Below are 13,363 nucleotides of genomic sequence, written 5' to 3' on the forward strand. Positions count from 1 at the left end.
TTTCACACTCTTTGCTTTGGTTGATGTGTCTTTGAAGGTGTTACTGAGGTACATGTTAATGTAGTGTCTTACCTATATTTTCTTCTATATCTTTTACGGTTTCAGGTTTTATGTCTAGGTCTTTAATCCATTTTGAGTTGTTTTTTTGTGCATGGTGTGAGGTAGTAATCTAGCTTCATTCTTTTGCATGTAGCAGTCTTATTTCCCACCACTATTTATTGAACAAACTTCTTTTTCCATTGCATAGTCTTTACTCCTTTGTCAAAGGTTAGTTATCCATAAATCTCTGGGTTTATTTCTGGATTTTCTAATGGCCTGTGTGTCTGTTTTTGTTCCAGTACAGTGCAGTTTTGTTTATTTTTTTTTTATTACTGCTTTGTTGTAGTTTGAAGTCTGGGAATGTGATACCTCCATTCCCCTTATGAAGGATACTTAGATGTAATCAAAATATAAGTGAATATTTTTACCTAAAAAAGGGTAAAATGTGATAAGGATGAACATTATATTATGATTAAGGGCCTAATACAACAAGAAGAGATAACAATGACATAGGCACAAAATGTTGGAGCATTAGATACACAGGATAATAACAGAATAAAAGAGAAATATGGTAGCATTAAAATACTAGGGGATTTTAATACTCTCCTTAAAGTGATGGACAATTCAACAGAGAATAAATAAATAGCCTTAAATGAGAAGCTAGAATAAATAGGTTCGACAGAAATCTTTAGAATTCTAAAGTCCCTCAGTGCCCACTGAAGTGCTACAATTTGTTCAAATGCATATGGAGCATTTTTGAGGATAGACCCTATATGGTGACACAAGTTTACTGTCAATAAAATTATAAACATCAAATTTGTACCAAATACTCTTTCTGATCAAATTGCTATGAAATTCAAAATTACCTATTAAAAATAAGGAATACTATAAATACATGGAAGCTAAACAACATGCTGTATAATAGTTCTTGGGTAACTTATTTGTGGAATATAAATTGCCAAAGGAGATATAGGAACAAAACACAAAATAACACTTACAGTCTGTACAACATGTGATGGTTTCCATATAGTGTGTGTTGGGGGGGGCAGGGTGGTGGTGGAAGGGATGGAACGTAATGTGATAAAGTATTGGCATTGGAACTTTGGTGGAGGCTAGGTGAAGCATACACACATGTTGAGGTGTGAAATGTTGTGTTCCTCAAATTATAAAGTTATGTTAATGAATGGAAAATCAATAAAATTTGATTAAAAAGTCATGAAAAGGAAAAATAGCAACAAAAGCTATGTGAAGGGTTTACCTTTCAGTCATTGAGTTCCCACTGATGTACTTTCTATATAATCTCATTTAATTTCTATATACTACTGTACAATTGCTCAGTCTGTACTTGTCAGATGAACATGTATGTGCCCATGTTATTTTAGGAAGCAGGAATTGGCACATTACTGATTTTTACCGGTGGGTCCTGATACCTAGTGATGGTTGTTACCCTTAAGAAAACCTTGCAGAGCAGGTTTAATCAACAAGTCATATTTAGTCAGTTCCCTTTCCAGCTTTGAGGAGAACTGAAGGAAAGTGTTTCAGTGTGTCAAAAAACAGATACATATAACTAATTTTAAACAGGCTTAGGGTGATTCACAGTATTAGTGATTGTGTGTGTGTGGAGACTAGAAAAAGAATAAAAATAGAAATATATAAGGACATTATAATTAAAGGGAATTGAAATAGTACAGTCACTTCTCGATGTCATGACCTTCCTCCTTCACAATGTTAGATATTTTCTGTAGCCTCCTCACTTCTTTTATTCCTCTTTTTGTAGCCACTCATTTGGATGCCATCCTACTGCTACAAAATGTCTGCAGCAGTTAGCATGCTCATTACTGTCATCTGCAGTAAGAGGAAGGAAATACAAATTATAGGAAGTTAATTTGGAATACTTCTTCAGTCAAGTTAAAATTGTCTTGAAGAATATTAATGAATTTAAAATCTGAATTTGTTAATTAAGAAAAGGTTTCAATCTTAATTTAAACCAGGATTGAAAATGAGTGGTCCTAGACCCACAAAATACCTGAGACTTGAGATTTGCTGATCGTTCAGTGTTCATGTGTTTTAGTATATTGATTGAACAAAATCAGAAGAGGTTCTGTTTGTTATAAAAGGAATGGCTTTTTTTTTTTTAAAAAGATTTATTTATGTATGCACGCAGAACTGGGGCACAGGTGCAGGGGCGGAGAGAGGACCCACCAGAGACAAAGAGGGGAGCAGAACAGGCAGACTGTCGAAGTACACTGCTGAGGGGAGCAGCGGGCGGGTCAGGAGAGGTCTGCCTCCCCATGTGGGTTCACCTCCACCTCCGGGGAATCGAACTCATTTGCAAGTGGCTTTAGCTTCTTAGTGCTGTGCTTCAGTGCGCTGCAACACCAGGGAGGGCCCAGGAATGGGATTCTAATGCTCATGCATAACCTTCTCAGGAGATGAATGGCATCAGACTGTTTACTTCTCTCTAGACACGTGGCGGATAGAAATGCTGAACTGGAGCGGCAGAACAGAGTTAACCAAAGTTTACAGAAGGACTGGGAGAAGAATGCTGAGATGAAGAAGCAGCGGGACCTGGAAGCAAAAGCTTTTGAGAGGTAAAACCCAAGTTCTTTGTTTGCGGAGAAAGTCCTTTCTGCTTCTTGTTTGATTCCCTCTAACCCCAGGGTGGCAGATAGGTTTCAAGAGCTAACTCCAGCTGATTACTACTGGTGCCTAGAGAACCTCATTCTGGGTTTCGTGGAACATACTACTGTGAGTGATTAGAAATGTCTGTATGGCCACATGATCAGGGAACCGGTGTTGAACATTGTGTATTTGTCACCTCTGTTCTAGTCTTTGTCTCTGCTAATGATAGTTTTATTTTCGTTTTTGGCACATGAAAGAGAGGGTGAGTTATTTCTCTTTGGAAAATCTAACTGAAAGTAGGGAGAGCCATTTTCCATCTGAATACAACCAAAGGTTAGGGAGCTTTCAAAAGCAATCAAGGGGTTGTGAAGATGATTAGCAATTGGAAAAGTGAGGTGCTTGTTGTGGAGCCAACCACCAATGCTTTCCTTTAATATGTTTTACATCACTATACTACCTTTCCAGATATCTTATCTATAATCTAGGATCAGAGAATCTAGTCATTGCTTGAGAATTAAAAATAACTTTGGAGAGGCAGTTAATCTTTTTGTTCTTTATTTGTAAGAAGGAAAAGTCACTTGCCTGACTTAGATAACACAGGAGTTTTGGGGATCAAGTAGGTAGAAAGTGATATACTTAAAATACTTTACAAATATAAGTATGATTTCTTAGATGATAAAAATTTGCTGAAACAGACCAAGTCCATTTAATCAAAATGATTAAGACCTGACTATACCAAAAGTATTTTAAATTGCCAAAAATCAACCATTTTTTTAAATCATGGATACAAGTTCTTCTAGTGGATCTTGATCTGTAACTCCCCTTCCCTTCTAGATTTTTTTTCAAGTATTTCTTGCTTATCTTTCCAGTGGGTGGAGCCCATATTTTCTGACAATGGAAGGAGGGATGATATGGAGAAGAGGTTTTTAGGAAAAGGGGTTTTTCCATAGGAAAAAAAGAAGAGAAAGAAGAGTTGAGGATTTCAAGTCATTTTCTCAGTGCCATGGGAAATCAGGTAATAGGCAGTAAAATTAATGCTAGGGAGTATTAGCTGGATTTAGGAAGTCTGCCTGTCAAACATGGTGATAAAAGATAGAGGGAACAGTAACCAACTTGAGTAATTTCACATGGAGAAGCAGACCCATAACCTGAAAACCTAGGTCAGGTTTCAGACATGGAGCCAAGCAGAAAGCAAATAGGGAGAACGAATTACTGGTGTTAAGAAGAAAACAAAGCAAAAGCAAAAATCTAGTTTACAAATATGCTGTTAGCATGATATATGCTTGTCCCATCACTGCTCAAAGGCAGTGCAGGAAGTTCTTCCCCTGCCCACTTGTTCTTTTTCCTTTCCCAGCCTCCTTTGCTGATGCTTTTATAGAACTCCGCCCATTAGAAATTTTGATAGGGTAGGGGAACACTGGAACTGTTCTGTATAATTAAGAAAAACTGTTGAAGTAGAAAATCAGTTGCTGTTGGTCTTTGTCTATACTGAACTGTGGTGGTGATTTTTCCTGCACTCCCTTTCCTGCCCTAAACTCTCCTGAAGGATTTTTCATTGCATGGCTACTCTTAACTGTTTGCTAGCGTTTTAACCATTAAAGAAGCAGCTTGAAGACCTGATCTCCATTTCAGCCCTGTTTCTCCTGAGCCTGTTATGTAGAGGCGCAGTAAACACAGAAGCTGCAGAGACAACTTTCACTGTCTGTGTGGTCTCCGGCAAATGAAGTGTCTCTGGGGATTTGGATGGGTATGATTGGGGGGGGGGGCGGGGAGAGGAAGGACTGTTGTGAAGATGCCACCTCAGACCTTTTACTCACTGGGAAATGTGGAGACAGGGGAGGGAAGCAGAACATGCCGAGCTATGGGTGCTGGTAGTGACATGATAGGGGAGAGACTGAGGTGGGAGGTCACAGTGGGGTGCCAGGTTCCCCAGGGAAGGAGACCATAGCTACTTTTTCTCTTTCTCCCTTCTGCTGCCCCACTTTTCAAGCCAGTCTCCAAGGAAGGCTTCAAGAAGGCCTCCTAATGCCTGCTTTTCCTACCTTTCCTCAGGGCTTCTGACAAACTCTTCCTCCTGGATCAGTGCGAGCAGTACCAGCGCTGCAAGCAGTGCCAGCGGCGAACCTCCTACAGAGGAGAGAGCAACCTGTGGCCCCTGAACAAGTACCTGCAGGGATCGCGGTTGCTGGTGTAAAACCCAAATTCCCCTGCATTTCCCGGGGAAAGTTTTCATATTTTCAGTGTTAGTTGATTATGAAACTACATGTTTGTAATTTAGAGGAACTTTCTTTTCTGTGGTTTTGGTGCTTTCAGGATCAGATTGTTTTTCAACCCCTTGCTCTATTCACGTGGGCAGGTTCACCCTTCTGTGTTCCTCCCGACCCCACAGAACACCGCTATCATGGGGGGCGGGGAGGGGTTGCATAAGGGTGGGTCCCAGCTTCACTGTGCTGTGGAGTTGCTGCTGACCTAGCCCTGCCTCGCTTGTGTGACTTTTTTAAAAGACTTCATCAATAATGAATAATGTTATAATAAATACTTTCCATGTGCCTAACAATGCATGACCATTCTTTTTATTTATTAATGAAGCACTATTATTTTATGTCCGTGTTAATTTAACAATATAGGATTTCCCCCCTCCACTGTAGTCATCATAGCTCTCCCACCATCAAAGCACCCAGTCCCATTGTGCTCTCAGGGGTGCACGCCCCTCTGTTATCATCCCTCCCTTCTCCGTCTCTCTGTTCGTGTATGCCTCAGACCTCTGGTCAGTTTTCAAGCATTGGCTTTAAAGTTTGTCTTTGTTAGGCCCATTGTTTGGTTTGTCTATATTTCACATATAAGTGAAGCCATCTGACATATATCTTTCTCTTTCTGACTAATTTCACTTAGCATAATCTCTTTCATGCTGAACATGGCATGAGTTTATCTTTTTGATCACTGAGTAGTATGCCATTGTGTGTACATACCATATCATCTTGCTCCTCTCATCTGCTTTAATGCACTTAGATTTTTCACATTTCTTGGTTATTGGAAATAACACTGCAATGAACATAATCTCAGTTCTGAACTCAGTTTAATGGGGAAAGGTATTAATGAGCCATGATCTGTGTACAGTATTTTCTCATTGTATTTCATTACTTCAGTTCTTACTTTTCACTGTAGATCTGAAGTAAGGAATCCATACACACACACACCCTTATATTTAACTATATATTGAAATGAATTCATAACAATAGAAACAATTCTAGCATAGCTAGAGCTAATTCTATATTTCTCATTTGCCATGTTTGTATCTCCTTAGTAAATTCTAAGAGTCGGTGAAAAATCTAATTCCTGTTATCAATAGATAAACTTTTATGTAGTTTCTGAACATTACTGTTGTTCCCCCATGTATGTTGTGTGTGGGTGTATGTATGTGCATATCTGAAGATTGCTACTACCTCATTCAGCCTTGTTTGAATGTTCTTCTCAGCTCCCAGTCCCCAACTTCTTCTGCATCCCCACTTCTTCAACAAACAATTTCAGTCTCACCCAGCTGCACGATGGAAGAGGAAACAAAATAAGGTTGGGGGATGGATGGAGAACAAGAAAAATCTGGTTCTGTCCAGGAGGCTTATTTACCTCTAAAAAATTGTCTACTACTTTTGTTTTACACAGTGTTTGTATATGGATGTCTTTATTAGTCTCTTCTGAGCATTTGTATTTCTGAGGTAGATGTCTGTTGATACTACTTTTTAGTATGTGAGTCTATGAACATAGTTTTCTACCTGTTTTTCTTTGTGAGCCTAGCTAAAGGTTTGTCTATTTTATTTACTTCTTCAAAGAACCAGTTTCTGATTTTATTGATCTCTGGATTTTCTTTTTGATTTCTATTTCATTATTTCTGCTTCAATTTATATTACTTCCTACTACTGGATTTTTATTTCATTCTTTTCTAATCTTTAAGGTGTAAGGTTAAATTGATTAAACTCTTTCTTGTTTCTTAATATTTGTCTGTATTATTATATATACTTCTCTGTTAGTATAGTTTCTGGCATGCTATAGTTTCTGGTTCTTCTTGTTTTCATTTTCATTTGTCTCCAAGTATTTTTAAAATTATTACTGATTTCTTCACTAATTGAGTAGTCATCCAGCAGCATGTTGTTGAGTGTCCACATAGTTTTCCTACTTTCTTTTTTTTCTTTGTGTGTGTGTGTATGTGTGTTTGAATTATAGTTTAGTACCTTCCAGACCAGAGCATATACATGATATATTTCAATCTTCATGAGTTGCTACCCTGGGGAATGTTCCTTGTGTACTTGAGAAAAGTGTGTAGTTAGCTATTTTTGTGGATGTAGTGTCCTGTAAATATCTTTGAAGACCCATGTGGTCTAATTCCTCTTTTAAAGATGTTGTTTATTTTTTTTTTTTAAGATTTATTCATTCATTCATATGGAACTGGGGTACAGGCCAGAGATGTGGAGGGCGAGAGGATTCACCAGAGACAGAGTGGGGAGCAGAACAGGCAGATCGAAGAAGTACACTGCTGAGGGAGCAGTGGGCGGGTTAGGAGAGGTCTGCCACGCCATGTGGATCACCTCCAGGGTGGGGATTGAACTCATGCTGAAGTGGCTTTAGCTTCTTAGTGCTGTTTTAACCTGCTGCACCACCAGGGAGGGCTGTAAACCCACAGTTTTATGGACAAGTAATCTTTGACAAAGGAGCAAAGAATATTCAATGGAACGAAGAAAGTTTGCTCAACAAATGGTGCTGGGAAAACAGGGATGTTATGCAAAAAAAAAAAAAAAAAAAAGAAGCTAGATTACTACCTTGCACCATATTAAAAATGACAGTAAGTCGTAGCTCAGGCGCTTGCAGTACTTCTAGATTTCCAGCAGGTGGCACAGTGGAGTCTTAAAAAATTTAATATATATTTTTTAGTTTTCTTCCATTTAAAAGACTTTTTTAGATGCTTAACTTTTCTGTGCTACTGTAGATTTGGAAACATTTTTCAGTTGATGATTTATGTGTAGGGGAGCATATATAATGCTGTTCTCTTTTCTCTTTCAGCATTTCATATACAAGTCTCTGCAGACTAGGCCTTGTTAATAAGTTCCATAATATTAACACTGTCTTGAGAGGTGTGTGTTGGGGGGAGTGGCAATACAGTCCAGAACACAGTTCCTATGACCTTAATTGGGGATCTGGTCTACAGTAAGTGCCTCAGTTCCTTTACATATATCTTCCCTCAGTGGATTCTGCCTACACACTACTGAACTCTCCCTTCCCTGGGTGGCAGAGTCATTGCATACAAAGCAGACTCCAGCCTGCCCACAGCCTCCAGGCATTTCTTTCCATGAACATCTTGCTTAATAAGGTATGAATCGTTTTAGTCTTCTCTGATGCTCTTTGTGCTAGTCTCCGATGTCCAATAGAATTCCAATTTCACCCCAAGTTATAGGATCCTCTGGGTGTAGCATTCGTGTGGACAAACTTTCAGATTATTTTCTGGCAGCCAAGCAAGGAACCTCTTGTGATGCCATTTTGACCAAATTCCTCTCATTTCCTTTCTTAATATGGGAGGTAATTTGTGTTTACTTTATAAACACAATTTGCAATAAACTTCTTTCTTGTCTCAAAAACCCTGGCATTATCATTTGACCCATGCACAATGGATAGAGAGTCCAACATTAAGGGAGTCACAACAATTTAAAACTTTATGTATTTTCATATTGTAGATATATTAGTCCCAAAAAATATGGAGAGACTGACAAGCAAATTGAACAACTTATCATAGTTGTAGGAAATTTTTACTTTTTTTTTAATAGATGAAATAGGCAAAATCCAGTAAGGATATATAGATTTGAACAAAATGATTAACAAGTTACATGCCATGAACATGTAAAGGGCATAACATTCAACAGTATGAGAATCCATATTCCTTTTTAAGAGAACATGAAATGTTTTATTTAAATTGTATACTCAACCGCAAAAAGTTGAAGCAATTTTCGAAGTATTTGAGTAAAAAGTTTCTTTATCTACAATTAAGGAAAAAAGTTATCTATACTTTTGGAATTTTGAAAATTTTGAAAATCCATGTTTTGAGAGTTCCACTTCTAGATGTGATATAGTAGAATAGGCATCCAAATACTCTCCAAATACTCTCACTGGCTTTTTTGCTTCTAAAGGCTCAACACCAGTTCCTCAGTTGGGAACATCTCTAGATGACCCTTCAGCTTCAGAGCTCTCTGCGAGATTGGCTGAGGTCACTGTTGCAATGCTCTGTGTTGGCATCCAGTTTCGGCTTCTCTTGCTCCTCACATGTGTATCCACCTCAGAATGTGGCTAAATTACAAATCATGCTGGAAGACATGTGAGAGCTGTGAAAGCAACAAGCACTAAGTCAGTAGAGAGAGAAGAGCTTTCCTAAGGTAACCAGCAATTTAGTTTCCTGGGATAATATACTGAATGTGAACATGGACAACAGGCCAGTTTTGGTCTTGCAGAGGGCCTCCTACAAGGCTTGCCACAGTCTGTGGGGCTAGTTCACTGATGGGAAAGTTGAGAAGTTTGATCAATTTCTTCCATAACTTGTAAGGTGAGGTCCTTAGGAAATGCACATTAAGTCTGAGATTTGTATGTTCATCACAAAATTGTATTGTAGCTTATTGTAAAATTCTTCAACTACACATGTGAGGGAACAAGAGAAGCAGAAATTGACCGTCAGACAGAGCATTGCAACAGTGACCTCAGCCAATCTCGCAGAGAGCTCTGAAGCTGAAGGGTCATTTAGAGATTTTCCCAATTGAGGAAATGGTGCTGAGCCTTTAGAAGTAAATAAGCCAGTCAGTCATTTGATGCAGGCTGCCCATAGGAATGAGACTATGCCTTGGGTAAAGCATCTTCTTTTAGTCAAGTGCACTTCTTAGGGGGAAGCACTGTAGCTGCGAGTCTTCAGTAGATAATAAGTCTGAGTGTTTCATCTCTGAAGAGGGATCTTGGTTGTGCAACTACAGTATCCACTACACTAAATGGCAAGTGCTGGTTTCTGGGACTGTGTGTAAGAAGCTGGGAAGTTGGAATGAAGACTCATAAAAAAGAGTGAAATAATCCTTAGTCTCATGACGCTTAGGAGGGAAAGTCTTGCTAAAAGAAGAGGTTAGAATCTGACCAACACATGTAATATGTCTTTTTTTTTTTTTAAAGATTTATTTGTGCATACAGAACTGGGGTACAGGCCAGAGGCTCAGGAGTGGCGAGAGGCTTCACCAGAGACAGAGTGGGGAGCAGAACAGGCAGATCCGCGAAGTACACTGCTAAGGGGAGCAGTGGGTGGGTCAGGAGAGGTCTGCCACGCCATGAGGTTACCTCTGGGGCAGGTGGGAATCGAACTCATGTGGAAGTGGTTTTAGCTTCTCAGTGCTGTGCTTTAACCCGCTGCACCACCAGGGAGGGCCCTAATCTATCTTTTTTTAGTATTAGCCATTCTAGGTGAGTGTGAAGTGGTATCCCATTATGGTTCTAATTTGCATATGACTAGTGATGTTAGGGATCTTTTTTCATATTATGTTCATTCAAGTATTTTGCCCACTTTTTCTAATTAGGTTGTTTGTCATCATCTTACTGAGTTGTAAAAGTTCACTATGTGCCTTTATCCTGTATATAATTTGCAAATGTTTATCCTGTATATAATTTGCAAATATTTTCTGTCTGTTCCTTGTTATTTTTTTCCTTAATGGTTTGTTTCAAAGTGAAGAAATTTTGAAATTTGATTAATTGGAATATATTGATCATTTCTTCTATGAATCATGCTTTAAATTATATTGAAGAACTCAGAGTGAGTGAGGCAAGTGCATATCACAAAGTTATATAAACATGTCAGTGATTGGCAACTTAATTTAGAAAATAGGGAAAAGAAGAAACAAAACAAATAAGCAAGCAAAAAAAAAAGAAAAGTATAAGAGCAACAGAGTGATTACTAGATAGAAAGAGGGAAGAGAAGGGGTGAGAAAATTAGGTAAAAGGAATAAAGTAAATGGCAAAGGATGGATATTGGGCTTTTAGTGGTGAACAAGATGTAGTATATACTGATATTGACTTGTAAGACTATAGCCCTGAAAATTATATTATAAAACAGTGTTATTTCAATAAAAAAGTATGGAAGAGTTCTCCTCACTCATTTAAAAAAATATATATATTTTAAAGATTTACCTATTTATTCATACAGAACTGGGGTACAGGCCAGAGGAGCAGAGGGGTGAGAGGATTCACCAGAGACAGAGTGGGGAGCAGAGTAGACAGATTGACAAAGTACACTGCTGAGGTGAGCAGCGGGCAAGACAGGAGAGGTCTCCCATGCCGTGTGGGTCACCTCTGGGGTCAGGAATGGAACTCTCCCTGAAGCTGCTGAGGCGTGTTTGGACCGTTGTGCCTGAACCTGCTGCACCACCAGGGAGGGCCCTAGAAATATTTTTTTTTTATTTATTACAAAGTTTATTTTTACATCATTTTGCACATTTTTTTTTTCCATCTCGATTGTAATTCCCGCGGGTTTGGCCCTAGAAATATTTTAATGCAATATTTTCTTCTAGAAATATTACCGTTTTAGCTCTTACAGTTAGGATTTTACTTCATTTTAAGTTTATTTCTGTGCATGGTAAATGTCTAGATTCTTCTCTTTTAATATATATATATATTTGCATGTGGATATCTAGTTGTCCCATAGTCAAAAGAACAGTTCAAATTCAAAAGAACATTGCTTCCTTACTGAATTATCTTGATTGTTCTGTGGAAAAATTAATTTAATGTAAATGTGAGGTCTTGTTTGTGAATTCTCAATTCTATTCCATTGATCTTCATGACCGACCATACAAATTTTGTAGCTGGATGCTATACTTTGTTCTTTGCCGCTAGCAACAACGCGTATGGAATAAGATGGGATTATGCCAGGCGAAATACACTAGGGAGAAAGAAACGTGCTGGATAATTTCACTCACGTGTGAAACATAGAGAAACAAAACATAAGAATTTATAAAACTAAACCAAAGTAAAATCCTAGAAATGTGGTTGCAGAGCTGAGGTTACTAGAGGGGGAGCTTAGGTGGAGGAGGCACAGTGGGTAGGGGGCACAAGAGCTTAAGATTAAGGGATATGGTTGCTCTGCTTGGGAGGGGTGAGCATCTGAGAAGGTGTAAACCTATTTCTCAAATCATATGCAGTGTTGTAAACCAATGCTATACCAAAATAAATAAATAAATAAATAAATAAAATAAAAAGAGAGAGAAATTTATCCCCACCTAAAGTTTTTGATTATTTTAGTTTCTTTGAATTTCCAGATAAATTTTAGAATCATTCTGTCAATTTCTACTAAAAAAAAAACCTGTATGGATTTTGATATGCATAATTTTGAATTTATAGATCAGTTTGGAGAGAATTGCAGCCTCCACATTACTGAGTCTTCAAACCATGAACCTAGACAATCTCTTCTTTTAGTTAGATCTTCAATTTCTATCAGCAATATTTTAGTTTTCAGTGTACAAGACTTGCACTTCCTAAATTTATATGTAACTTTTTCCTTTTTATGTTATTGTGAATATAGTTTCAGTTTGTTTTTTAGATTGTTTGTTGCTCATATATACATGTGCAATTGAATTTTGTACACTGACCTTGCATACTATGACTTTCTAAACTAATTTATTAAGGGGAAGAGAGAGACATGGAAAGGGAAAGAGGTAAAGAAGTGGAGGAAGAAGGGGTGAGAGAGGCCCCCTTTATATTCTTTGATTTTCTCTACATATAGAACTATGGCATATGTGAATACGGGCTGTTTTACCATTCTTTAGCAATATGGATTTTTTTTATTTCTTTCTAAATTAGTGGAGTGGACCTTCATTGGTCAGAAGTGATAAAAGCAACTTGCCTTATTCTAGTTATTAGGGAGAAAGAATTATTCTTTCACCATTAAGTATGATGTTAGTATGTTAGTTATTCCTCTTTCTTTTTTTGATGAAGTTAAGATGTTCTTTTCTGGGTTGGTGAAAGTCTTGTCCAAATGCATGCTGGATTTTTTCAAATGTCATTTGCACATCTGTTGACATGATTTAGTGGCTTTTGGCTTTCATTTCATTAATATTATAAATGTGTTTCATTAATTTTATGGACTTCATTCATTATTGTTATTTTTTTAAAGATTTATTTATTTATGGATACAGAACTGTGGTACAGGACAGAGGTGCAGGAGTGGTGAGAGGCTTCACCAGAGATAGAGCAGGAAGCAGAACAGGCTCACTGAGGAAGTACACTGCTGAGGGGAGCAGTGGGTGGGCCAGGAAAGGTCTGCCACGCCATGTGGTCGCCTCCTGGGGTGGGGATCGAACTCATGATGAAGTGGGTTTTGCTTCTTCATGCTGTGCTTTAACCCGCTGCGCCACCAGGGAGGGCCTCATTCATTATTTTTTAAGTGTTAAAACAAGTTTGCATTTCTGCAGTATGTCCCAGTTGTTGAGAGTAATAATTTTATTTTATGGATCTGACTTACCAATATTTCATTAGGGTTTTTACATCTATACTTGTGAAGGCTGTGATACTGTACTTTTTTTTCTTATGTTGTCTTTATCTTATTTTGCTATCAGAGTAATACAAATGCCATAGAATGAGTTGGGAAATGTTTTCTCCTCTGTTTTCCAAAAGAGTTTGTGAAGGATTGGTATTATTTCTACTT

At 38.0% G+C, this 13,363-nt stretch overlaps 1 protein-coding gene across 2 annotated transcripts in view; it reads left to right on the forward strand.

The window, feature by feature from the left end:
• CCDC81 (coiled-coil domain containing 81) overlaps positions 1-4,855 on the forward strand; it is a 39,443-nt gene extending 34,588 nt beyond the window's left edge. For both annotated transcript variants that reach the window (XM_004683271.1, XM_004683272.1), the window contains 2 exons: positions 2,505-2,630; positions 4,714-4,855. In XM_004683271.1, the coding sequence (XP_004683328.1) occupies positions 2,505-2,630; positions 4,714-4,855 (268 nt within the window). The remainder of the gene's footprint in view (positions 1-2,504; positions 2,631-4,713) is intronic.
• The last annotated feature ends 8,508 nt before the right edge of the window (positions 4,856-13,363 follow it).

The sequence above is a fragment of the Condylura cristata genome, unplaced genomic scaffold (genome assembly GCF_000260355.1).
Source record: "Condylura cristata isolate star-nosed mole 26May11 unplaced genomic scaffold, ConCri1.0 scaffold00015, whole genome shotgun sequence".
Taxonomy (NCBI): Eukaryota; Metazoa; Chordata; class Mammalia; order Eulipotyphla; family Talpidae; genus Condylura; species Condylura cristata.